The 27,394-nt window shown below is 32.9% G+C and overlaps 4 protein-coding genes and 1 long non-coding RNA gene across 10 annotated transcripts in view; 2 read left to right on the top strand and 3 right to left on the bottom strand.

The window, feature by feature from the left end:
* Positions 1-63: 63 nt before the first annotated feature.
* On the bottom strand, positions 64-10,077 carry LOC124454590 (PHD and RING finger domain-containing protein 1-like). 6 transcript variants are annotated; one of them, XR_006951526.1, is made up of 13 exons: positions 9,440-9,544; positions 8,767-8,930; positions 8,386-8,469; positions 8,254-8,316; positions 7,893-7,951; positions 7,570-7,806; positions 6,745-6,879; positions 5,509-5,701; positions 4,573-4,747; positions 3,741-3,971; positions 2,995-3,035; positions 2,326-2,454; positions 64-906 (listed from the first exon to the last, which is right to left on the bottom strand). XR_006951526.1 is itself a non-coding variant. In XM_047005362.1 (8 exons), exons 2-7 carry the CDS (start codon positions 9,546-9,548, stop codon positions 7,656-7,658), a joined length of 630 nt encoding a protein of 209 aa, XP_046861318.1. In that variant the 5' UTR covers positions 9,914-10,077; the 3' UTR covers positions 6,744-6,879; positions 7,570-7,655. The 6 variants fall into 6 exon arrangements, 1 of the variants encoding a protein (XP_046861318.1); XR_006951528.1 differs by having other exon boundaries at positions 5,509-5,695; XR_006951530.1 differs by having other exon boundaries at positions 7,570-7,740.
* A 702-nt stretch (positions 10,078-10,779) lies between these two features.
* Positions 10,780-17,794, bottom strand: LOC124454707 (spectrin beta chain, erythrocytic-like). The gene is made up of 20 exons (XM_047005483.1): positions 17,577-17,794; positions 16,654-16,715; positions 16,501-16,590; positions 16,360-16,437; positions 16,076-16,168; positions 15,414-15,547; positions 15,265-15,348; positions 15,078-15,193; positions 14,903-15,009; positions 14,547-14,732; positions 14,084-14,265; positions 13,982-14,012; positions 13,723-13,902; positions 13,150-13,320; positions 12,764-12,967; positions 12,454-12,635; positions 12,339-12,384; positions 11,944-12,123; positions 11,616-11,797; positions 10,780-11,174 (listed from the first exon to the last, which is right to left on the bottom strand). The coding sequence occupies exons 1-20, from the start codon at positions 17,620-17,622 to the stop codon at positions 11,078-11,080; spliced, it is 2,451 nt and encodes an 816-aa protein (XP_046861439.1). The 5' UTR covers positions 17,623-17,794; the 3' UTR covers positions 10,780-11,077.
* Positions 17,795-19,469: 1,675 nt separating this feature from the next.
* Positions 19,470-22,002, bottom strand: LOC124454712. The gene is made up of 3 exons (XM_047005488.1): positions 21,720-22,002; positions 19,982-20,165; positions 19,470-19,726 (listed from the first exon to the last, which is right to left on the bottom strand). Exons 1-3 carry the CDS (start codon positions 21,906-21,908, stop codon positions 19,605-19,607), a joined length of 495 nt encoding a protein of 164 aa, XP_046861444.1. The 5' UTR covers positions 21,909-22,002; the 3' UTR covers positions 19,470-19,604.
* A 1,159-nt stretch (positions 22,003-23,161) lies between these two features.
* The window catches only part of LOC124454398 (ZP domain-containing protein-like), a 33,020-nt gene continuing 28,787 nt past the window's right edge, over positions 23,162-27,394 (top strand). Inside the window, exons 1-2 of the mRNA XM_047005209.1 lie at positions 23,162-23,291; positions 23,408-23,827. Coding sequence (XP_046861165.1) covers positions 23,243-23,291; positions 23,408-23,827 — 469 coding nt within the window. The 5' untranslated portion in view covers positions 23,162-23,242. The remainder of the gene's footprint in view (positions 23,292-23,407; positions 23,828-27,394) is intronic.
* Positions 25,788-27,096, top strand: LOC124454400. Its single transcript, XR_006951438.1, has 3 exons — positions 25,788-26,059; positions 26,606-26,843; positions 26,929-27,096. It is a non-coding gene; the product is annotated as an uncharacterized LOC124454400 (long non-coding RNA).

Below are 27,394 nucleotides of genomic sequence, written 5' to 3'. Positions count from 1 at the left end.
TTTTGATAATGAGAATATTTCGTTAGAAGCGTTTGTATGGTAACAGTGACACGACGACTAATCTTTTAAGATGAAGACTCGATAAATCTTTGTTAACTTTGCTCACATATTCTAGAGATGGTCTAACAACACAAAACTTACGGTGACTGTATTTCAGTCACATCTTCTAGAGTTTGACTAACAATACAACACAAACAATTGCCATGAGCGTACGGGCCAACATTTTTAGGGTGGGGGCGTTCGGTACACTTTCAATCTTAAATGACCTAATTTACACAATTTTCCCGGGAATAATGCCTGACTGCGTTTGTCCGCCCATGATATCTTATGGCAATTGTCAATAAACTACAAAAGAACTATGTACAGAAGAAGTATGTGAGCCTGCAGTATTTAGTAGTAAGTACTAGCAATGTTTATTACGCATTACTATCATACCATGTTCTGCTCTTGAGTTCTCTCAAGCGTTTCTTCGATTTTCATAAGCTTGGTACAAATACAGTAAACATCTTTTATAAAATTTCATTACTTTACAAACAAGTTAACGTGATAAATGTTTATGTACGCCATTAAATGTCCAACATGACGTCACACAACACTGGTTTGAGAATCTCCGTGCATGTCTGCATTAAAACGGCCAACATCACGTGATAAAACAGGACAACGTGACTGGTTCATTTGTAAAGCTTCTTTACGTATGTCCTTATTAAACGGCCAACATCACGTGATAAAACAGGATAACGTGACTGGTTCATTTGTAAAGCTTCTTTACGTATGTCCTTATTAAACGGCCAACATCACGTGATAAAACAGGATAACGTGACTGGTTCATTTGTAAAGCTTCTTTACGTATGTACTTATTAAACGGGCGACGTCACGTGACACGACAGGATGACGTGATTGGGTTATCTGAAAAAGAAAAAAGCGAATCGTCACTTCACTCACGAATAAAGTGACATTTAGTTACTACATTTGCGTTCAATCGTTGAGTGCGAGAAATTTTTCGCGATGCTTCCACGTCTGAAACGTGACATTTCCTTGTCGTTAGCTGCATGTTTTAGGCGCGAAATTCGCACCTTTTAAGAAAATATGTCAACGTTTGACAAGCCCATTAAACAAGTTTTCCTTGAAAAACAACATCTTTGCATGTTTGTGTAACGCGTTTATTTTCTACTTTTACACTTTTCGGAGACAATGTCCATCCGCAGATAAAATTCATCATGGAGAAAAGGTTCAATCGATACAAAAAATAGTTCGACTTGTTTAAATTTATACAAATGATCGGTGAGACAGTTGTGAAGTTATGGATGGAGTTGACACTTAAAACGCGCGACTGCAATACAGAGACGATGAAAATACCTTTGTAACCAGAAGGAACGAATCTGATCGACAAGACGATATGCGATGTTTAACAGCAGTACAGAATTCTTATGAGATTTTTAAAATTTTGAACAAATCCACCATGTGGGAAGCAACGCAGAAGTTCGTCAGTAACGTCAACAGAAAAGATAGGAAAATCTTTCTCTTTTCTGCTGCGTTCTCGCTTTCTTCACTGTGGTCGAACCAGGTTGAACACACTTTAACAGCGCGAGAGTCTGCAGCGTACGTGCCTACAGGAACGAACTGCGTGATTCTGACATTCTGTCGGCTTCGCGAAGAAACATTTCGACAATTATTTTTGATTTTATGTCGCAAGACAGCGCGACAGCAGACTTAAATGAACGACCTTCGCGATCAATCTGCATATAGCTGCCATAACTCATCAAGCTCATGGACAAAGCGCATTTATAAAACGACAAGTTTTTTTAAAATAAACATGTTTCAACATCTCATGATGCCATCTTCAGTATAATGAAGATGGCATCACGATAAGATGGTATCGTAACACTGAAGATGGCATCGCGAGGTGTTGAAACATGTTTATTTCAAAAACTTGTCGTTTTTATTAAAAGCAATATCAATAGTGCTTTTACGCACTCATGAAAAAAATGTAAAAAATGTAAAAGTAAAAAATAAACGCGTTACACAAACATGAAAAGATGTTGTTTCTTCAAGGAAAACTTGTTTATTGGGCTTATCAAACGTTGACATATTTTCTTAAAAGGGGCAAATTCCACGCCTAAAACATGCAGTAAACGTAAAGGAAATGTCACGTTTCAGATGTGGAAACATCGTGAAAATTTCTCGCACTCAACGCTTGAACGCAAATGTAGTAAGCTAAATTTAGGCATCAAGAGCTAAGACTGAATCATTCAAATAGTATCCGAACAACTTTAAGCAGAATATTCACAACTTATTTTATAAAAATGGCTCATGTCAAAGACTGACCTTTTCAAAAGCATGTTGATAAATATATTTATATTGTTCTTTTGAAACTTCCCCACGCTTGAAATATGGTTTCAAAACATGTTTTATTTCGCGACTTGCTCTTTCTTTACGAAGAAGTCTTTCGATTCCCTTTAACAAAAATCACTGTTTCTCGTCATTTCTAATCTAAATAGATATTCTTATAATTCAGACCGTTTTAATCAACAATCTACTGGCTTAATATCGCAGCATGTTCACTCTTACGCACGAACCAACAATTCTCCCAATACCTGCACTAACTTCCTGCAGTTATTAAAAAGCGTTGTTTATGCAGCCATGTTGCCAACCATACCGTCTTAACCATTAAAAATGCTCAAACTTCCTGTTTTACAAACTATAATCTATCAACTAAACACTTTTTGTGTTACAAACAGACGTTTCTCAACTTTCCACAAACTTAAGTTGCAAACTATTGTGCCAAGTTTTGAGAGTAAAGTCAAGAGTGGAAGTTTGGAACTCAAAAATATAATCAAAATCCAATGATTAGTGATATGATATAGCTTTCATTTTGAACTTTTTAAAATTGACTTTTTCGACCCCCAAATTTTACTCTCGATACTTTACATACACTTATGTTATTTGACACAACTTTTACTTTAACAGAAACAAAACGACAAAGCGCAGTCTCACCGATTTCAATTTCATTTCTTCTTGTGAAGACGTACTTGAACCTTTTTTAAGATGAAAAATAATATTTAGTACATGGTTGATCAATTGTAAAATAAAAAAATTAATAAGGTTGGTGCGAAGGAAACTTCCTCAAAACCATCAATAATGTTCTTTAAAACACATAAGACAAGAAATGAACCTAAATATGTTATGGTAAAATATAAACTGTAGCAATGAAAACGATGTTTATGTTGATTTTTCCTAATATGGACTATATGTTTGTAAATATAGTTCGTCCAGGTTGGTATAGTCCTGAGAAGGACTGTTTTTGTTGTTGTTGACTGACGTTTCGACAGCCTTAGCGGTAGTCATCTTCAGAGTCAAAATGAAGATGACTACCGTTTTTGACTCTGAAGATGACTTCCGCTAAGGTTGTCGAAACGTCAGTCAACAACAAAAACAGTCCTTCTCAGGACTATACCAATCTGGACGATCTACATTTACAAACATGTAACGATATTCCCGGGTTCAAACCATTTACTTTAATATGGACTATATCAAAACCCGATGTAACCATTGAACATATACTAATGTCCAATTTACATTTATAATTTTCTTTAGCAAGTCTCTTTGCTGAATGTAATGTTATCGATTTTTAAAAATTAGCCACATTGCTCAAACTTATTACATAATTCTAGCATAAATCAATTTCAGTGGTAACTAATTTACCTAAATTATTCGACGAAATGTCCATATTTATAATTTACCTAAATTTTTCGCCGACATGTCCACATTAGACTTTGAAACGCTACAAGATCTTAGTTCTTCACAGGGAGTCGAGGCAACGTTGTTTCCCAACTTTATGGGTTTACATTGTGACGGCTTGTCAAAGTATGAAGAGGAAACCATTGTTTTGTTTGGTTCAACTGATTTCTTGCAATTAGACTTGATGAAATGCGAGCTTTCTTTTTTTACATCCTTCGGATAGCGGTGATTATCTAAAAATAAAATGCAAACGATAAAAATTGTTAGAAAAAGCTTCATGCTGGCACACGTATTATACATTGAATGTAACTGCGCACATATGTACATTCATACTGAAATTCGACTGATTTAAGAACTTGACGAAATTCGTAATTTTAACATCTGCATCGCTGACTACCGACCCACAACTTTCTTTCTTACATCAACATTAAAATGAGACATTTAGAAAGTGTTTAGTGAATGAAATTTTTATTACAGGTCGCTTTTACAGTTCTATTGATTGCGAACAAGACAAACAATTGACTTTTTTCCTCCACGCTCGCCTCCTCTCACCCCGCGAAGCGTGAGATAAAATGCTAGAACAAACTAGCGTTCGGTGGATTTAAGTAAACAATTGAGGAAAGACATGTTGGATTAAATATAGAAAGGTCAGAAGAAAACATTACATCAATAATTGAATACGAACTTGAATAGAAATGAAGAGAGAAAGCAAAATAGAGACAAAGATAGGAAAATGGTTTCTTGGATTGGCAGATAAATGGAATACTTTGTTTTACGATGAACTAACGCGAAAAAACAAAGAAGATATAAGAAAAATTTATAAATAATTATTACCAGATGAAACAACTTTCTTTATATTATCGCACGAGTTTAGATGTCGTTTAGCATCATAAGACCTTTCGTTACAAATCAATTGTCCCTCACGATCCACCGTCAGCGATGGATCGGCAAGTTTGTCGAGACTGGAAAATATGGATCCCAGACATCTGACGTGGAGGAGGTCTGGAACCTAAATTGAGGCAAACCAGATTCGTTTATCGTTGATAAAGGCGACGGTCAACGAAAACTTCATCGAGAGTGTTAGCGTTGATTTTCATCGTGTTTACGAAGGTCAATACAATTTACAAATGACCATACAAAACAATCGTTATAAAATTCATTTATTAATTTAAAATAATTCATTGTTTTATTTTTTTCCAATACGCAGAGTGTGAAGTCGTCATATGCAACCAGTACACGAAACCTACGTAGCTAATACCGCTTGCTAAATGCTTGTGCAAAGAAAACAAAGTTCCAACAAAATAGTGAAGAACTTGTCGCAATACTAAAGAAATCTTACGCGAAAGTCAGATTAGGCAATTTGGGAAGCTTGACAACAAGCAAACAAGATTATGAAACAAATTCATGTTTGTAAATGTAGATCGTCCAGGTTGGTATAGGCCTGAGAAAGACTGTTTTTGTTGTTGTTGACTGACGTTTCGACAACCTTAGCGGTAGTCATCTTCAGAGTCAAAAGCGGTAGTCATCTTCATTTTGACTCTGAAGATGACTACCACTAAGGTTGTCGAAACGTCAGTCAACAACAACAAAAACAGTCTTTCTCAGGACTATATCAACTTGGACGATCTACATTTACAAACATGTAACGATACTCCCGGGTTCAAACCATTCACTTCAAAACAAATTCAGTTGATAATATGTTCAATGCATTCAAACTCATTTCATTATACTTCATTGCTACAAGCATTAAAATCGAACATGCTAACTTACTTTTCGGTCGAGGAAGGCTTGGAAACTGATGACGTCACACAAGGTTCGATCCCAGGTAAGCAATCATTGTCTCTACCAAATAAGGTAAACGATTGCGTCGGTAGCATTTCATGAGGCATCAAAAATCGTGATTTAGCTGCGATATTTTTGACGGGCGAGAGCGTTTTTTTCTTTTTTGAATTACGTCCTCCATCTGTAAGTTATAAAAATTGATAATTGTGCTCATTTTTGTTATCATAAAGATGACGTAATGTTTTCATCTGAGACATTACGTCATTATTCTACACTACTATCAAAAACATTACGTTCATAACAAATATAAAATGCCCTTTTAGTTACTGTAACATTTTATAGTTGTTAGTGTAGCAACAGTTATGAAATACCCTTTTAATAACATTGGTTAATTTGAATGCTCGAAAACGCCATGTTTTTAAACAAATAGAAAGGAGGGAATTTCAGTCTTGCTTAAGTTTCGCTGGTTGCGTTGTTTGATCGGGAAATTTTAAAGGCAAAAATATGAACAATATGTCACTAAAATCAATAAATTTATTTTTATAATATTATTTTCAAAGGGCGTTTTTATATAGGATATAGAAAATATATTTACTTGTTCATGGAATCATAGAAATTGTTTTCTAGTTCTTAACTATCAATGTTCATAATAATGCGCGATATTGCTGTAAATGACATAATTTGAAGCAGTTGCTTACCGCTGACCAACAGCACTACTTAACGCCTTTGCATATTTTACATGTTTGTAAATGTCGATCGTCCAGGTTGGTATAGTCCTGAGAAGGACTGTATAAATATAAAATATAGTCATTTGACATTGAAAATGACTACCGCTAAGGTTGTCGAAACGTCAGTCAACAACAACAAAAACAGTCCTTCTCAGGACTATACCAACCTGGACGATCTACATTTACAAACATGTAACGATACTCCCGGGTTCAAACCATTTAGTTTTTGCATATTTTATTTATGTGGAATGTGTATGGAACAAATGCAAAAATGACATTTAAAATTTTACGTTAGCCATGTTAACGACATATAAAGGTTGTACCAAACACCAATGGTGAACAGGCAGATTTCGACAAGTAAACCCTACAAACATACAGGCAAGAAAATTTTCTCGTGTAACAAAAATTCCTTAAAACCAACTAAATACATCCTTTGAAATACACTGACAGATTGTAGAGATGAGATTTCTAAAGTAAGAAAAGCTTTATAAATCACCTGTATTCTTTGATTTTAGTTTTTTTCTGCCTTGACGTCGTAGAACACGTCTTCTCCTTCTTCTCCTTCTCCTCCTCCGAGGTCGCGATGTCGCCACAGTTCTTGCACGGCGAACGGTCTGCGTTGTAGTCATTCCTAACGCGAAGTATCTCAATTTTTAGGTTCAGCTTGGTGGTAACTCTCAAAATAGTCAAAATTATAACAAAAAGTAGCTACGCTAGAAAGAATTTACGTTTTTTAAACGACATGAAATCAAACATTTGAAAATATATTTCGTTTAATTTAGTAAACTTTTAAACAAGCGAAGTTGCAAGGTGTAAAAATGGTAGGTCAACTCACAACTCACATGTACCATGGTGAGAGACTGGGGCAAAGTGTAAGATATTTTACTGTGTACATCGCTCAGGTGTATCATGGTGAGAGACTGGGGGAAAGAGTATAATATTTTACTGTGTACATCGCTCAGTTGTATCATGTGAGAGACTGGGGGAAAGTTTATAATATTTTACTGTGTACATCGCTCAGGTGTATCATATGAGAGACTGGGGGAAAGTGTAAGATATTTTACTGTGTACATCACTTATACGTACCATGGTGAGAGACTGGGGGAAGTGCAAGATATTTTACTGTGTACATCACTTATACGTACCATGGTGAGAGACTGGGGGAAAGTGACGATTCACAATTATTGAAATATAGGCAGATTTGCACACTGGTACATCATCATGCTCAACAGTACGTTTGTAAATTTTACAAAATAATGACGAGACAATAGCAATTATTCAGTTCTTTTTGAGAACAAACTACAACTGTATGTTAACCCACCATTAAGTAACTCTGTTCTCTCCATTATTTCATTCATTTCATCATCAGAAGAAATTATATGAAACTGAGAATAATCCACGATATCATCATGTCGAGAGTTGTGTATTTTCTTGTGTGTTTTGTCCTTCTTCATTATTTAATAAGTGAATGTTTGTGCTGTGCACAGAACAACTAGGACAAAACCAATCTCCGATTGGAATGTTGCGTAGAGGCGGCGTTAGACATACAAGATGATAACTATATAAAATAGTCAATTAAACCTAATGTCCACGAAAATATAAAAACAAACAAAACAGCTAACCAAAACAATGGTCAATTTTTACCCTTTATCACATCCATCGCAAAGTAACATTGTATCTTCATTATCTCTACTGCCACAAACCTAACAAACACATCAATAAGTAAATAATCCGCGCTGTCAACAAATGTAACAGGATCTATTATTGCACGTTGTCTGTACATCATAAATAAGTATGCAATCCTTTAATGGTGGCACATGTTAATTTAACTGTTCTGTAAAATATGATGATTATCACCCCCCATCTCACCCCAAAAACACACAACCAAAATCAAAAATAAGTGTTAGAACAACACCATTAAATTCTCAAACAAAATTGAGTGGTTCAGTCTTTCTTCTTTTTTTAAGTTTATTTCAAAATTATTTCTAAAAATTGGTTGAAATACCTCACAAAAAGTTGGTTCGTCATCTTCGTTGTCATCTTTTTGGGTTTTGTCTTCAACTTTGATCTGTTTCAAAGGTTGAATAAATCATTTCAGTAAATGTACCAAAGTCAGCATGTACATAGGTATAAAAACCTCCTCAATAATGATTCCTTCATATGTTTTCTTTACGCCAATCTTGTGGAAAACCTTTCTATCTACAGGACATGTATTGATATTCTAAAATTTAACACAACATAATACAAATGATAGTTTTATTGTTCAGCAAAAATAATGTCAAACATATTGGCATAGCCAGAATTTTGTATCAAGGAGGGGGGGGGCAGGGAAAAGGGAAGGGGCTAGTAACTGTCATTTAAACAATATAATATAAGCAAGACATAGTATTTTTCAGGAGGGGTGGAAAAATTTTTGCCAGAGTGGTTTGGTCCTTGCCCCCCTTCTCTCTGGATATATCACTGGTCAAACATTTGAGCAGCTTACTTTAATGAACACAAAAATGGAATAATATCAAACCTTAGCCCACTCCTGTATGCATAATAGACAAAAAACATGTTGACAGCTGTTGGGAACACCAAGAACTTGTGAATTGAAGTTGAGTAAACAAATAGCACATTGATGTTCTTGCGTGTTTTCATCATCTGATATCAGGTTATCAAGTTCATCTTCACTGTTGCTTTCTACAAATTATGTACAATTCTACATAAAAGGCTAGAATATATATCTTTATCACATTATTCAATGGATTTAATATCAATTTTAAAAGAGCATATCATTGATAGAACAATAATATAAAACAAATTCCGAAGAAGCAAGACATCTTGAGATTACAAAATATGAATCAAAACAAAACGAGAAGTGAAATGTAAATTTTTGACTTTATTTCAGAGTCATCCTCAGACAGAATGATATTTAAAATAGTCTGAGGATGACTTTGAAATAAAGTCGAAAATTTACATTTCACTTCTCGTCTTGTTTTGATTCATATTTTGCAATTTCAAGATGTCTTGCTTCTTCGGAATTTGTTTTACACTATATTTCTTCAAATTGTCGGCTGGTCATGGTTATTGATAGAACAAATCAATTGAAGTGTATTGCAAAAAATTTGTTTCAGAAAAAATGTTTTTTCACGTCAAAATACTCGTGAATGTATTTATTGTAGAAATATTTAAAAATTTTAAAAACACACCATAATCTGATTCGTCATCTGTATCTTCATCACTGCTATCTTCTAAGAAAAGAATCCTCTTTCTTTTTTTCACTGTTTTAACTTTATCATAACACGTCTCCACTGACATCTAAATAACATTACAATGAATATCAGAAAACTAAAAACTACATTACAACCTTTCATGGATATCCACATGAAACTACAATTAAAAATCAGTAATTTAAATCTACGTTCAAAACAATTTCCACTTATTACTAAAATTATTTATTTCGAAATACACAAACCCGATAGGTATTAATTGATAATGAATGCACAAACTCATCTTACGAGAAATAAACAAGCAAAACTTTAAATATGAACTAAAATCTAACACTTATGACATTTCATCATGATGGTGATGTAATGATGTTCTTGAAAAGAAATCAATCTAGAACGTAGCTTTATTCGAAAAATTCTATTTATATACTTGTGACTAGTTGAAACTCAACTTGCCTGTCTTGCAACACTTAAAAAAACAGCTTTACTAAATTACTGAACAGCAACTATGTTAACTTGCTCTCTCCGATGTATTGCAAGTAAAAAAAAAGCAAAACATTACGCGAGAGAATAAATATAATTACGATTTTGTTTTCAATTTAAATTTCGACAAAGAATGAAATTTAATGCTTCCACTTTGACAGCCAACAGTACAATAAAACAGGTACGATTGCGTACATACAGGTAAATATAGGCCACAAAATGAGGTTGTCAGATGAGCGTAATTCAAATGCTCATAAGATATAAAAATTATGCTGTGTGCTAACTGTCATAAATTGCATCAACATTTTCCAAATGCCCTCCCCTAGAATGAAAGTCCTGCTCAGGTAATACGGCAGGCGGACGTTCGTTCATCTGATAGCTCATTTTTAAATTATGATTCGTCAAGTGTTGATTTGGATAAAGTTGCCAAAATATTTGAACAAAGTGCATTATTCCTAATGGAGAACGTCTTAAATGGCATGGAATCTCTAAGGTATTAGAAGGTTTTGTTGTAACATTACTGGATGAACAAGGTCAATGACGACTCACAAGAGGAAGTTCAAGAGGATTTGACGCAACTAGCTGCGATTTTATCCTTGTAGTTATTCCGAAAAATTGAAAACTGTCACATTCAAAGGATACTACAGCGCACTAGTGAAAAGTTTTTTAATAAAACGATGTTAACGTAAGTATTTTCACGAAATCATATTGGTATCGGCGCTACCAGTCGTATTCACGAAAAGCTAAACCAAAATGATAAAATAAAAGATAGTCAACCAAAAACGCAAGGCTATCAACACCATTTCACAACGAGATCGAATGAAACAAATTATCTAAAATTTGTTCACAATATGACCCATTACATATATTAGTTTTAAGAAGATGAAAGTTTGTCATCTATTTCTACAGTATGTTTCTCACGTATGAAAACTAATCACATTATAAGTGTAGTTGTTGGCTCTATCTGTCTATCATTAAAGTAAATTTCAACTAATAGCTACGTACATGAATAACAAATAAAATGTGTATTGGTTTGCTAAATGTTTACACTACGTGCAAAGATTTCAGATTAAATGTGCAATTAAAATATCCCTTTTGCTTATTTACCAATCTACTTGGCCGGCAAAAAACATTTGTTTAAGTAAGATGTAATTTCACATCAACAAATAAACTGAACACCATTTCTTCCTCTCTAGATGTCTCGTACAAAGTCTTCTTCAAGACAGCGGGTTGCCTAGGAAACATACGGATTGTTCAACAATTAAGAAATAAAAGATGCGTACTATGTTTGATTGCACAGGTTTAAGAAAATCGAGGAGACCTTTGGGAGAACTCGAGAGCAGATCAATGCAAGCCCGAGACCGAAGGTCGAAGGTTGCACCTGCTCGAGAGTTCTCCGAAGCTTGCATAAGCCAGTGCAAACACGAAAAACATCTTTTATTTTTTTTATAAAATAACAATAATGCAAAACAAACAAAACGTTTTAATATTCTTCTAACGTGTATTCATGATTGATTTGCGAATTCTCTTTGACTGATTGATTGATTTGATTGCTTGAGCTCAGATCGTTTTGCACAGGCTTATGCAAACACAGCTCTAGACAAATCAGCGCATGCGTTGCATTGTATCTATTTTATAAGCGATGAAGACAGCGGTATTAAATCATAGAAATTACCTTTGTCGTTCTTTTGTGATAAAGTCATTGACAAGACTGAGACGCGATTCAAAATCCTTGAATTCGTTTTGTATTTCACCAAATTCTTCTGAGTCAACATTCTCAGCAACTTCCATTTTGGTCATAAGATCATTCAACTTTGTAATTTTATCTTGAAGCTCATCTAGTCTCTGAGTATTCTCCTAGAATTGATAGAACATTGTTCAATGCTCGTTGACAAAGTTTTCTTGTAAGAGTTGTAATTCTTATGATAATATCTTTGTAGTTTCACAATTTTCAGAGGTAGAAACTGTCATATTAAAACAAACGATTTATTAACTTTACTTACATCAAGCAATGCAGCCGTTTTCTGACTTGGTTCTTCTTTCTTAATCGTTTCATTGTTTTTTTCAATTAATTTGATGATGGTCATAATTTCGAGAAACGTAATTTTGTATACAATGACAATGTCATTGGAAGAAACTGATTTAACTTCAATCACCTCATCCTCAATTGTTAAACGACCACTCTAAAAAAGAATGTTGATGATGGCAGACTATTATAAAAATGATAGACTATGTTTGAGTAGTGTTGAGTATGGTCCTCTATAGAGAGCATAAAAGACTACAGTAAACAATAGTGGATTCTCGAACATTCTCGAACAAATTGCTTGCAGCATTGACTCTGATGCTCACAATTCACTGCGCTGACAAACATTTTTAATTTCATGTTCAACAAACTTACATGAGAAGTTCTTGCTCTTTTGGTTTCGCGCAAAATGGCGGGTTGTCTATTTCACAAAATGAAATTCTTTGATCAATATATTTGTCTTTAGTCATCAAAACAAACTTTCTCTCACCTCAAAACTTCTTTATTATTGTGTTTCACCAGTATGGACCATCGTTCAACTATTTCTTCTGATTCTCTCTGAATTTCCAAGAATTCCTTGCGATCAACTCCAGAGGAGTTAGACATTTCTTTAAGATTCTCGTATAATTCTTTCAGTTTATCCTGTAATTCATCCATTTCTAAGTGGACTTTCTAAATAAAGAATCATTTCTTGACGTTTTTCAAGCATCAGTTTTCAGTTTATAAATTACGTTTTACTTACAGTAAAAAACACAGCAATAAATCTACAACAGTTTTAAAATAATCTCAGTTCGACTCACTCTCAAGGCTTTCGCATTTTCTTGGCTTGGATCCTCTTTTTGTATAGTTTCAAATGTCTTTTCCAGTTTCTTGACAGCATGTAATATTTCGTAATGAAGAATCTTATAGCGTACGACGATCTCATTGGTTGAGATTGTTGTAATATGTATAATCTCTCCATCGACATTCAACGTCCTGGTTTCAGGAGCGCTTGTAATTTGATTCTGTAAAAAGCAGAAATATAAGAGATTTTCATATTTTTTGCCTGTATTAAAAAGAAAAAAAGATCTAAAACTCGTTAAAAAGGAACGTTTTACAGCTCTTTATCACAGGTATGAGGAGCAACCATAACTCTATTCAAGGATGGTATAAAATACTGTTTGCCTTTATCAGTTAAACAACTTACTTTTGAGATAAAGTCATTTGCACGAGTGAGACGAGACTGAAAATCTCTAACATTCTTTTGCAGTTCTTCGCGTTCTTCTGAGTCGACATTTTCAGCATCTTTCATCTCACTCATAAGACTATTCATTTTTGCAAACTTCTCTTGAAGTTGATCAACTATTTGAACAGTTTCCTAAAATTTCAGCAACATTTAAAATAACATACATGCCTTTATCGAGACAAGATTTCATTACATACACAAGCATATTTGCCGCAATGGCCTAACCCCATATTGTGTAGGAATTTTGCTTAAACGTTTGTGCTTTACTTTTGATCACTGATCAGAAATAATTATGTTACATATGCTTGCAACCATGAAGTTTTATCTACTTGATAGATGACTGTTAGTTTTCTGGATACTTTGGAGCCATGAATAATTTTTAGCTTTTTTTGATGAATGACGAGTAAAAGTAGATTTGAACTGTACGTAGCCCTGTTCAAGAGTGTTGATTAAGACAAATTATTCGTCCATATCGAGTTATAATAAATTCGTGAAAGAAAAATATACAGATAGCATGTATCAAATGTTGCTTACATCAAATTTTCTATTTGTTTTTTGACTCGGCTTTTCATCGTTGATAATTTCGATATTTTTTTCAGCTTGTTCTATGATGGCGACAATTTCTTGATATAAAACTTTACAGTTAAGGACAATTTCGTTTCTAGACACGGACGTAATGTCATACACTTCATTGTCAATAGAATAACGAGCCCTCTGGAAATATCATAGAAACTTATGATGAAATTTAAAACAATGCTGTGCTTAACAACTATGAACACACAATCAAACTCACGTTGACAATTTTCTGAGCAATAGCAGGCTGTCTGCAAAGCAACGAGAAGAATACTTTAATAATTTAAAAGTAGATTTTTTAAAGATAGAAAATTGCTCATACCTCAACAGTTCTTTATTTATTAGCTTCAAAAGTGCCGACCAACGTTTATTAAGCTCTTCCAATTCTCTTTGTATTTCCGAGAATTCCTTGCTGTCAACTCCTGGTGACTTTGACATCTCTTGATTTATTGTATTTAGTTCTTCAATCTTCGTCTTCAACTTTTCCTTTTCCATTTGAATTTTCTAAGCAATTAAAACAAGCCTCCAACAAGTCACTTAAAAACTCAGCTTCCATTTTAGATTTTTCACCAACGTTTTGCATAATATTTCCTGTATGAATATTACATCTCATTGTGTTTATAAAAACGCCTCTGTATTCAATGGACGTTTACGATATGTTATAAAGCGCAGGCTTGTTTAGAATATTTACAATGCAGGTATTAATTGGGGAAAGTAAATCGTAGATGAATGATTATTTCACCAAACAAAGCAAATAAGTGAGCTAAATCAAACGATCATCTTACTTTCACTTCAATGGCACTCTCCTGGCATGGCTCTTTTTCTTCGATTGCCTTCATTCTCTTTTCCAATTCTTTTATTGAATATAAGACCGTGTAGTATAGTTTCATGTAACGTAAGACAATCTCGTTTTTTGACACAACTTGAATGTGAATGACGTCTTCACCAATACATACTGTACATTTTTGAGGCTGCGTGTAAATAAACACAGAAACACTCAATAACCTTGGCTATCATCTCGGACATAATTAAATCAACATAAGAAACACTCGTTAACATTGGCCACTGGGCCAGATATTAAGTCAGTTTATAAATCATAACAAGAAACATTATCGACCGACGATCATATTTTATAAAATACCTCAATCATCAACGAAGTCTTTTGTACTTCCTGATTCCTTAACACTTCGTATAATGAAGAAAGGTACATCAACATTCCATTCTTTTCAAAGTTACCTTGTTCAACCTCTACCAAAACGATTTTGATACATTGTTTAGTAACTTTTTTCTATGAAATAAATGATATCAAAATTTACCTGAAGATTCCAATAAACCGGGAACGCCAAACTCTTTTTCCGCAACATTGAAGGAGTAATCTAATCTATCTGCAACTGACATTTTCTGTGCTTCGCTCATGTCGACAGCACTTGGTCTAAAAAAGAATAAGATTTGTTGTATAATTAATTCATACATTAAAAAAATAAAATCAAAGGTGAACATTACCGAAAGGCGTGAAGAAGATAAATAAATGCAAAGCCATCTTCCCAACTCTTTTTAAAATCATTAATCGTGGCTCCATTTGAAAATCTAATCAAACAAAATTATAAATTTGTATATATACACAGTGCAATCCTTAAATTTTCGTTATTTACCCTTGAAGAACATGTTGTATCCAGCTTAATAACAGTTTTTCAGCTTCAGCCTGACTCAAAAGAGATTTTTTTCGAGGAGAAGAATCACTGGGTTTTGCATTTTTGTTTTCCTTATTTGACACAATTTCTTTAACCTAGAAGAAAGTAAAAAAGTTGTGTTTCAAATGAAATTTTGGAAGCAGTGGGATTTTTTGCTAACAGCAAAACTAAGATATACGTAAAGAACAACATTATTCTATTGGCTGAAAGTACAAAACTCGTTTGATTAGCTTATATGGTTATATATTAAAATAATTGTTAATTTTCATAAATTTTTTCACAATTTAATTATTCCGACGTAAAGTAAACGTCAAGACTAAGATATTGAGAAGTAATAACTTGTTGGTTTAATATCGTCTTAAGCACTTCAACATTAGGAATTTATAAATGTCTAGGTATATAACTCGTGTTTTCTTATTCATTTTGCTGACCGAAAAGCTTTTGTTCCGACAGACCTCCTCTATGTATTGTGTCATGTGATTTTTACTTATTGTTATAATAAATTTTCTCAAATCAAAGAAAATTATGCGTGATCAGTTACCCAGCCATGAATATAACATCTTTGAAGTTTTTCTGTGTATGCATTCTCTTAATCATAACTCTAAAAACTTCATAATCTTGACCTGAAAGTGAAGTATGATCATCCAGATGAGACCAAGAATTGAGTTTTTGTTTCCATCGACAATTGCTTCGCTGTTTATAAAATGAAGTTTCAACTGTAAATGGAAAAGGTATTTATAATATTTAAACTCCCGCGGTCTCTGCGAGTGAGATCATCAACTGTATGTTTGTATGTCTCAAATGAGATTTGCTGTTCCTTTTTCTTCATTTCGAGCTGTTAGCTAGCTAAAAATAGGAGCATTTACTTTAAATAAATTAAATTTTCTATGCATAAAATAAAGTTTACCCCTTGCTCTCGAAGTAAATTCAACACTGTTCTAACATTGTCAAGGTGATGAAATCTCATGTTTCCTTTGGAAAAAGGCTAAAACAAAAAGATACATGGTATATTCCCTGCATTCTCGTGAAGATATTTAATATGACGTACAATTCTTTTATTTAACAAAATTTCAAGTAATGAAATCAAAACACGACCATCACGTAAGTCTTCAATCAAATTTTCAACAGGGGCGTGTTTCTGGAAAGAAACAAAAATAAAATGACTTCATAAAAATGAACGAAAATCAAAATTTTCTTTTACTTTTCCAATCTTTGAATTTATCCATTTTTTGTAGGCACGGATATTTGTCTCCTCGCGTGTGTCTAAAAATCGTAAAATTAAATCAACTTTAGAAAAAAATATTAATGGCTTTCACAGACAGCGCCACGAAATTAAACCTGTGGGAAAGGGACTACAAATTACATTACTAAATTTAATACGTGTGTCACATGGCTTAGTTAGATTAAACTATTTAAATGCTAGCTCAAATTTTATTTTTGGAAAAAAGTACTGGGTTCAAGTTTCCCCCAGTCTCCCTTGCTTGTCTTTTGTTTGTATTGAGCTAAAAACAAATAAAATATTACTATCTTTAATGTTAAACTATTATAACTCTTATTATCAAAATTTTTATCATTTTTATTATTAGATGAATAAACTCAATAAATTTAAGTAAAAAGATCACAAACATTAACTAACGTGATCATGTCTTAGAAAATATTACTTTCACTTTCAGGATATTTACACTAAACTCTAGTTTGTAGCAATCTTTTTGTATAATTTAATGGAAAATCGATATACCTCAATGCATTACATTTCTCATTTCTGTAAATCGTGCAAGAAAATATGAAGAAAACTAACTTTCGAAGAAGAAAATCTTTAGATGTTAAATTTATGTAGTTTGATGAAATTAAGTACAGCCGTTTCTTTCAAATATTTTATTTTGGAGCTGCAAGCTTTCGTTCAAGTCAAAGCTGTCAGTCACGTCACTGGACAACTTTGCGTTGATTCAAATTTTAACAGTTCTAGAAATTGGATTAACCTTACTTCAACAGTACCTGAATGTTAGTATAAGCGATTGAAGTATTCAGCTATGTAATTGCAATATATTTTAATTAACATTCAATAGTAAAAATTGTAACATTTTTATTTAACATAGTTGATTGCAAATAAAATAAAGTTCTTACCAACATAACAGCCAATCGGTTGACTCACTTCTGCAGCTTCAGCCATTGCAAATTGTCAATAACAGAGCAAAATTAGAATTGGTATGACAAACTTTTTAATTACATCTGGGGTTTGTTAAACTAAATTGTCTTTACGGTGAGTTCAGTGGAGCAAATCTAACACAAACATTCGATAATGTTCTATAAAAGACGGCAGTGCTTGATAAAAAAAAACATTGACTTTCCCAGCTGTTCAGTTTGTCTTGTGGCTAACAGGTCATTTACTGAGATCTAGAATTGTTTTCAATACATCCATATTATAGCACACCACAATATTGTAATCTTTTAACAAAGAAATATTTGCATCAACAAACATGTGTGTGTCTTCTGGGAAAACCACTTCTTTGAATTCATCACTTTTTATTCGACTGTTTTATTACTCAAGTTACCTTACTAAAAATATATTTGATTTATAAATTCAGGCATATTGAGCATTTATTTAATTAAACGACGGCTCTCTTATTTTTACCTCTAAGTTCATTATTGATGACTCGCTCATCAAAACTTACAAAGTGAAACTAAATCACAAATTTATTGTTGTAAAATATGGGCAATTTTTTTAAAAACGTAATTATTGCACGTTCGAGTTAACAAAATATTTTTTTAAGCAATTACAAATGTCGTTTAAACTCCTTCAAGTTAAGTGATTCTTTTGTACTTTTGAGTGTATTTTCTTGATATAGTATAGAATTTCAAGTTGACTTATAGAAACGGAACAAAAAAACATGACTAAAAAGACAAGTTGAAAGAATGTGTTATTTGATGAAATTTATTACGCATAAAATGGATGACAAGAAAAGGAGAAGAGGAAATTTAAGGAGAAATGACTTTGTTACATTTTTAAGATGAAGTATTGAATGGTAAGCTGCCAAATGTTGTTCAATACTGACAAACAACAACGTAAATATATAGAAACTTGGAAATATTTCAAGTTAAAATGAGTTACATATCACACGTTCAAAAGCAAATCTTTTTAACCAATCCATAATATCAACATGATGATCAAAGATGGCGGATTTGTATAAATCATCGGCAAGTCTACGTAGGATAGTAATGATTACCAATCATGAAAAGACAATTTTTCTTTCAAAGTTATGATGACCTTAGCCAAGAAAAAATCATCAACGAATTTAACATCGGTCCATTAATAATACGATGTTCATCGCCAGCATTAGAATCATTTGTATATGAGGCGGTAGATATCCATTATGTTTGAACTTAAAAACAAATAATGGCACAACTGTTTTAACGCAGATGTTTTTGTATGTTCTAAATATAAGATTAATTAATAGTCTTGAATACATAAATACATTTTGTATTGAAAGCATCATTTTTAATGTTGTACTTTTTGATTTAGCCATTAATTTATATAAAAAACAATCACCAAATGTCGTTCATTAATTTCATGATAAATTAAATTTGTCCAAAGTACTGTTATAGTTAATTATGGTGGGCTTATTCACGTCTATCAATCTCGCATACATCATGAAAGCAAAAATTCGAATAAAATTAAATGAATCTAATGATGCCAATTGTCCAAGAATGAAAACGTTTCTTGTCTCATTTTAGTAGTGATCAACAAATAGGATATTTCTACTAAACAGTAAGTATTCACGGATCATAACATATGACAGAAAGTAGGAAAGGTGTTTTACTCTTGTTTAAATTTATGTTCTAATTATTACATATTTTATAGGTGCACGGAAGGTAATATTCAAAACAGATTTAAGGACCTCAATTCTTTTAGTAGCTGTTGTACGAAGAGTAATTTTTTGTTGACTTAGTTCAGTACATAACCAATGTTCCCATGTCAGAGTTCAAGGCGACATGTACTGAGATAAAAGAAAACTACAATTTATATTTTCACTTTTATTGTCTCTTCTATAACAGGATAAATATGGCAAAGAAAATTGACAGGTATATAATATTTATCCTACATAAGAAATATATCCATAAAATTAATTAACAATGATAATCATTTAGTTGATTTTAGTTATACGTTGATTTGAAGTATGCAAAAGTAAAGGCAACAAAAGCAGCTGTACCAATGTAAGTACGAACATCGTGATAATCAGCGAACTTCTTGAACGTATTTCTGACATGTGTTTCATCTAGCAATGTAAAAAAATGAACATTAAATCTCCAGTGGCCACGTGGGCAATCTCTAGTGGCCACGTGTGCAATCTCCAGTGGCCACGTGGGCAATCTCCTGTGGCCACGTGGGCAATCTCCTGTGGCCACGTGTGCAATCTATACTACTATACAAACATTACGTGGGAGAAAAGTACGAAAAAACAGGAGAATAACTAGTAACATGATATCATAACAATACATGTCTAAATTTCATTAAATCTAGTTCTCCTCACCGTTATCTTTGAGAAGATCAGGATCCAGTAAGGGAGCAATAGATTTTGGATAAACCACTTTCAATGTATACGCACCAATAAACGTCATCCCTACTCCTCCAATCAGCCATGGCAGATCTTCAACTTTTCGTTTGATAAGATATGCTCCTATACCTGACACACTACCAGTAATTGCCGCTCGAGGCTAAAAAAAGACTTACACTTTAGGCCAAAACTTTATACAAAATCTGCTAATACAATCAAGGGAGGACAGTTAACTTACATTCAGCCTCCATGATGCCAGTTTCTTAAGGTTCTTAAGGTTTTTATGTAATGTACAAGTAAATACTTACAGTTGAAAAATACTCACAGTTGAAGAATACTGACAGTTGAAGAATATTGACAGTTGAAGAATACTGACAGTTGAAGAATACTAACACTTGAAGAATACTGACAGATGAAGAATACTGACAGTTGAAGAATACTGACAGTTGAAGAATACTAACAGTTGAAGAATACTGACAGTTGAAGAATACTAACAGTTGAAGAATACTGACAGTTGAAGAATACTGACAGTTGAAGAATACTGACAGTTGAAGAATACTGACAGTTGAAGAATACTGACACTTGTAGAATACTGACAGTTGAAGAATACTGACAGTTGAAGAATACTGACACTTGAAGAATACTGACAGTTGAAGAATACTAACAGTTGAAGAATACTGACAGTTGAAGAATACTAACAGTTGAAGAATACTGACAGATGAAGAATACTGACAGTTGAAGAATACTGACAGTTGAAGAATACTGACAGTTGAAGAATACTGACACTTGAAGAATACTGACAGTTGAAGAATACTGACAGTTGAAGAATACTGACAGACGAAGAATACTGACAGTTGAAGAATACTGACAGATGAAGAATACTGACACTTGAAGAATACTGACAGTTGAAGAATACTAACAGTTAAAGAATATATAAATATTTACGAAAAGTTTTTTAATGATGCAAACATGTTTCAGCAAACTTTACGGCATCTTTGCATCATTAAAAAAACTTGTTGTCTATTTAAGATGTGTAATAAGCCTTGTGCTATTGCAGAATAAATTATTTACCTAAGAAATAGTATACATATATGCCAGCTCATTTCTTCCAACAAAATATCTTAAGTGCAGATGAATCATAAAATGCATCAAGAGCAATTCTTGAAGCATTTTATGCTAAAGTTTTAGCATTCTACATAACAGTAAGACATTTTAAAGTCCAGCATAGAATGACAATGATTGACATACAAAACTAGCTTTTACATTTCTGGTAATATGTTTGAATTATATAAATAAACACAACAATAACAATCTCATCATAACAATATTGAATCATGTCTACAGAGAAATTGTTGGACTTTGACCCATTTCACAATCCTAATTTTACTATTGTGTTATTTATATTGCATATCAATTCTAGAGAGAACTTCTTTAATACAATTCTGCTGCAGTTTTTGCTGAGATTATAACTCACAGATAAAGAAAAATTATCCAAATTGCTATTTCTTGAACCTTCAACGTGTAAATGTAGTTAAAATATTCAAATCATTGGAAAAAAATTATAATTTACTCTCATTGAACCAACGGCCTTGACGGTGACGCCTCACTAATAATTTATAGTAAACATGAAATTCCTATTATCTTCTCTTTTTACTTCGCAGATTAGAGTTATTTTAAAAATAATGTCATGAAAGAACTGAATGATAATACAAACCATTTGTCTAACTCTTGGCCAGAAATATCTAAAGTTAATGAGAGCTTGATCCATATCGGTCATTGCGAGAATTCCGGGCAATTGAGATGAACCAACAAAAATTGCTCCTCCAGCAAATATTCCTGTTGAAATTATGCCTGAGAACTTTAAAGCTATTTGAAGATTGTCTAAAGTCAAATATTTGTCCATAATTACTTAAAATTACAACTAAAACAATTTATATAAAAGAAGCTCAACTGAAGGACACAGGAGACGAAATATTGCGTAATTATTATTGTAGTTCATGCATAAATTATATGATAATTGCATAAATGTTGACCGGAAATGAATTTCTAACTTGGCGGATATTGATAAAATTACGGGGAAAGTGTGTTTAATTTAGACGCTGCTGAAAAACATGCGAATTATTGAATGATGAGGAAAAATGACTTTCCTACTTACTACCTTCTGTTTAAATGCGCGATTCTTAAGATAAAAAAATTAAAGATAATTATTTGGGAAATGCACTCCGTAAAATTATGATGCAATGAAAGTGGTACTAAACTGGCAAATTTTGTCCTGCTATCCAAATTTTTCTTTGTTTTTCCATAGGCGGCTGAGAAAATCACTTAGCTAGCAAAATAGTTTAAATTGTGCTCACCCACCTCAAAACCACTAATCACTCTGCCGACTTTGACGACTTCAAAATTCTATCCTCCTCTCCTAATGCATACGAACTATCCATAGATGAAAGCCTCCTCATCTCTAAGCTTGAACCATCTCTTAATATCCAAGGCAGTTCCATCCCACTAAATCTCATATAATTCCATTCAACACCACTCTATTCCTTAACAGAAAAAATCAAAAAATCACACAGCACTGTCATAACTATACCTTGTAAATTTAACACTCTGTAAATATTGTATAATCAGTATATATGTTTTCTAACTTCCTATATGTTATTGTTAATAAAATTGTTTACCCATGGCTATATTGAAAGTTTTATGTTGGGCAATTACATTCATACGATAAGTCGATAAAGAATTGCCACAAAGAAGTTCTTAAACAGTCCTAAATGCGGGAGGGAATTTGGGAGAGGCTAATAATATGTAACCAAAAGTGCAGCATTTTTTTCAAATATTTATTATGTTCGGTTCTGTTCATTTTCCATGTCAGGAAGTGTGAGAATGAACACGAATAATGTATTAAACAAAAATTAACGTAATATAAGTTGCTTTGTATTGCAGTGGAGGTGGATCGTGTTAATCACAATTTTTCTCGTGAAATGCAACAATTTAAAATTCAAAACAAGATAATTAAAGAAAACACTTGTGCGTAGTCATTTTCTCACAAAAATCATCTCTAGGAAGGAGGACAGTATACGTATATTAAGCTTGACATCAATATTTACCTTTGATTTGCATTTTAATGTTTCAGCATTTTGCTTGGATATATTCAATAAACATGTTGCAGTGATAATTATTATTACATTAGAACGTAAATCTTGTTTATAGTTTGTCACAAGAAATCATTGTGGTTCGAAAATGTTCAAACTAATATTTCTTTTGATGACTGTCGTAGTCAATTTACTTGGTACAATATGCATTTAATGATATTTTTAACAATTTTATTTCTGTCATTAACATCATAACTTTTCTATTTACGATTTCATGTTAATAATATAACTGATTTTTTTTTCGTTTATTTAGTTAACAAAGTCAGTAGTTGTCCTTCAGACTGGATAAAGCTACAGTCATCTTGCTATTTCTTCAGTACAACGCAAAAAACATGGCATGAAGCCAGAAGAATTTGTCAACAGAAGGGTGGAGATCTTGCTGTTCCAAAAAATAAAGCTGAAAATGACGCTATTTACAAATTTTCACAAAGAAGAAAACTTACATATCCTTCTATTGGTTTGTTTCGCAATAAAAACGACAATAAATTTTATACAGTCCATAATGTAGCACCTACTTTTATAAATTGGATTCCTGGTGAACCTAACAACGCACGCGGTAAAGAGGATTGTGTTCATTTCTACACTGTGCCACGCAAATGGAATGACATTTCATGCAGCATTTTTAATGATTTCATCTGTCAAAAAAGTGAAATACATGAAAGAAAGATCAATTGTAAGTACTAAAATCTCATTGTTTTTTTGTAATGAGTTTTGTGTTGTGCACTGAATGCACTTTATACACTGAATAACATATGAATATGATATTCACAGAATTCATTTCGTGTTTGTTAAATATCTAGCTTCTACACTGCTAGACCAATGCACAATCATGCAAGAATAGACATTGAGCAAAGCCATATTTCTTCACGTGCAAAAAAGAATTTTTACTAAATTATTGTCATGCTCGTGGAGTTTTACCCATTCTACGGTTTTTAGCCATATCTCATGAAGTGATAAAAGCAGATGACTTATCTGTCACATACCGAAGCACTGAATACGTCAACATAAATCCTTGACACGAAACAGTCTAAAATGAAAAAATTTCTCGAAGAAACACAAAACTGTCACAATAACAAGTCAACAAGTCATTGTTACATGGGCTTGGGCTATAGTTATTTTATTAGCTTTGATATCGTTTAGGAGTAGGAGATGTTTTGCTAGTGTTAATGTATAAAACAGTTAGAGAGACTCTAAGTAGAGAAATGAGTCACGTAAATAAGAAGTGGCACTCAGTAAATCGCCTTTCTAGCCCAGAAGAACAGGATGTAAAAATGGTGCAAACATTTTGTGATATTTTCATTTAAGAATGATTCCAAGACATTCTTACCCCATTTTACGCCTTTTTATGAAATGATTCGCGATGTGTCGTGTTTGATAAATTTCTCTGGAGAATTAATAATGATATTGCTTTAAAATTTACTGCATTGACGGGACGAAAACATACTAAATTGCTGCACTATTGTCACCGAAATTTTCTTGCACATATGAATGCGTTTTGAACATTCATGAGCGTCGTATACACAAAAATTGTCATTGTTTGATTACTTATGAGCAAACCTTTCTTTTTATCCTGTTTTTATTGCCTATCTTCAAAAATCTTGTAATTTCGAAACATATGTGAATTAGAAATTGACCCTCTTGAAAAAAGAAGTGGGCAATTAATTCTTAATTATTTTGAGTGAGCAAAAAGTTTTCATTTTCGGATCAAGAGCTCTTTCCACGATATTAAAACAAAAATTTACATATATGATAATGATCTTGTCACTTGTCAGCGACAGACGTACTCGAAAGAAATAAAGATGTTTACTGTGTTTGCACAGGCTTATGCAAATGAGGAGACCTTTGGGAGAACTCGAGAGCAGATCAGTGCAAGCCCGAGACCGAAGGTCGAGAGTTACACATGCTCGAGTTCTCACTAAACGTCTCTGAGGTTTGCATAAGCCAGTGCAAACACGAAAAACATCTTTTATTTCTTTTATACAATAACAACAATGCGAAAAAGACAAACATTTTAATTTTCCCTCTAAAATGTATTCATGATCGATTTGCAAATTCTCTTTGACTGATTGACTGTTTTGATGGATTTGATTGGTTGAGCTCGGACGGGCTTTGCACAGGCTAATGCAAACACGGCTCTAGACCAATCAGCGCACGCGTTTCGTTGTGTTTATTTTATAAAGTAATTTGGATACCATGCTCCCTCCATGATAAAATCATGTTGACTTGTCAAAAATATTCAACTCGTTGAAATTTTCACAATCAACTTTTGATTTTTTGTAGTTGTGGTCAATAAATAATCTTTTCTTCACACGTTAAATTTTAGATAAATTGATATGTGGTGAAAACAACATTACTTTTTGGATCAAGAAATCATTGTTAAAAGTTACTTCAGCTTCTCAACTTCAACTTTCTGACAATTCTTGCAAACCCAAATCAACCAAATTATATTTGATCTTTACAACTTCACTAACTGGATGTGGGACGAAGATGACTGTTGAAAATGGCGGAAAAGTAATTTCTTTTCATAATAAAATCATCGAAAGTTTTTCAGGATTCAACTCATTCAAACACAACATTTCAAGAGAAAAGGAGATCTAGTTTCCTTTTAAATGTTCTTATCCTCATAATTTTCTTATTTCCTCGTCAGCCTTTGGTCTTGAAAACTTCACCGTCGAAAATAAAACTGTCACTAAAAAGGCCAAGTGTCCATAGTTATGTCGCTGTACACAGATGAACTTTTCAGTCAATCATTGACAACAAATCCATCAATGGGAGATCGTCTTTATGTTGAAGTCAAACGTAATACAAACAAAACAAACTCAACTGTTGGAATAAAGTTAAATGAATGCTTTGTTACTTCAAAAAGCTCTTCGCGTCAATTTAAATATGTTCTTATTGAACGTGGGTAAGTTTTTTCAAATACGTGACGACTCGACAAAATTAACCCTGTTTGAAGCTATGAGCGTAGCTTAAAATGTTTAACTAATGAAATGTCAAACAAGGACAAACATGTTTTATTTCTATAATAAAAATAGAAAGCAAAGTGTAAAAAAGTATTTTTCTTGAATTTTGGGGAGCAGAGTGGCTACAGGGTGTTAGTCCCAATAATAATTTTTCCACAAATAGTTTAACAAATTTAGTATATTTTTTTCTCTAAACATTTGTTTGAAAATTTTTATCATTAAATATTTATATTGTAATATTATTTGAAATATTCTTAACTTCTTTACTACTTCTTAAGCGGGCATTTTAAACAAAAAATGTGAACATAAAGTAAGGACTGTTTATAGAATGTTGTGTTTAATAATTTTCTACGTTTAGCAGAAAGAACTGTACTTACTCTTTTTAAACTTTTGTGGCTGACATGCACGTTCATAAATTTGTTATATCTTAGTGCTTGCGTGAACATCATCAATCCTGAGGTCACTAATTCAACTTTCATTTCTTACAGTTGTCAAAAGGACAAGACGGTGAGATTTTATAAGACATCATCTCATCAAACGTCAAGATTCAGTTTTCTTGTTTTTCGTTTTCGTGGTTTACATCATTACCACACACGTGTTCACTGCAGAGTCAGTTTGTGTGTGGGAAAATCTTGTGAAGTAGTGGGATGTCTGTCATCCAAGATTGGAAAACGTTTCTTGTCTCAGTTTAGCAGTGATCAACAAATAGGATATTTTTACTAAACAGTAAGTGGTGATGGATATGACAGAAGTAAGGAATAGTGTTTTATTCCTGTTTAAATTTATGTTCAAATTATTACATCTTTTGTAGGTACGCGGAAGGTATCATTCAAAACAGTTATATTTGAAGACCTCAATTCTTTTAGCGACTGTAGTACAAACAGTAGATAGAAGCTTGTTGACTTAGTTATCAGTATATTACCGATGTTCACATGTTAGTAGCTTTAGAATAATATGAAATACATTTAAATGCATTACATATTTTGATTCATGCAATCTATTTGAACTAAAGAGGCTGTTTAACTGAGCACTACGACCTACGAGAAAGGTTAGCCCTCCCTATAGGGCTGTATTTTACCAGTGTTACATGCCAATTCTAGCCCTGCATCAAGAGCTCGGCTTGCACAGCGAGTTTTGGCGCTAAATACAAAGTGGCGGAAAAACTACTATAGTTGATTTTGTTTTTTTACTCTTTTTTTGAGTGTAATCCCCCGTTCATGCTTTCCTTCTGCCATTTCTAAAAAACGTTATCGCATGCATGTTAGTTAAATTTTCAG

This window comes from Xenia sp. Carnegie-2017, unplaced genomic scaffold, assembly GCF_021976095.1.
Source record: "Xenia sp. Carnegie-2017 unplaced genomic scaffold, XeniaSp_v1 HiC_scaffold_3, whole genome shotgun sequence".
NCBI lineage: Eukaryota > Metazoa > Cnidaria > Anthozoa > Malacalcyonacea > Xeniidae > Xenia > Xenia sp. Carnegie-2017.
The sequence above is the reverse complement of the archived record's forward strand: the minus strand, read 5'-3'. Positions and strand labels throughout refer to the sequence as shown.

Coding starts and splice junctions, on each gene's coding strand:
- LOC124454712 (XM_047005488.1), bottom strand. CDS start 21,908: ATGGACAAATATTTGACTTTAGACAATCTTCAAATAGCTTTAAAGTTC. Junction 20,166..21,719: donor GGCCAAGAGTTAGACAAATG/GTTTGTATTATC, acceptor GTCTTTTTTTAG/CCTCGAGCGGCAATTACTGG. Junction 19,727..19,981: donor TGATCTTCTCAAAGATAACG/GTGAGGAGAACT, acceptor TTACATTGCTAG/ATGAAACACATGTCAGAAAT.
- LOC124454707 (XM_047005483.1), bottom strand. CDS start 17,622: ATGGCTGAAGCTGCAGAAGTGAGTCAACCGATTGGCTGTTATGTTG. Junction 14,733..14,902: donor AGACTTCGTTGATGATTGAG/GTATTTTATAAA, acceptor ATTTACACGCAG/CCTCAAAAATGTACAGTATG. Junction 12,124..12,338: donor AAAGAGCAAGAACTTCTCAT/GTAAGTTTGTTG, acceptor ATTCTTTTTTAG/AGTGGTCGTTTAACAATTGA.
- LOC124454590 (XM_047005362.1), bottom strand. CDS start 9,548: ATGTCAGTGGAGACGTGTTATGATAAAGTTAAAACAGTGAAAAAAAGA. Junction 8,317..8,385: donor AAGGAATCATTATTGAGGAG/GTTTTTATACCT, acceptor CCTTTGAAACAG/ATCAAAGTTGAAGACAAAAC. Junction 7,807..7,892: donor TGCGATGGATGTGATAAAGG/GTAAAAATTGAC, acceptor TATTTTATATAG/TTATCATCTTGTATGTCTAA.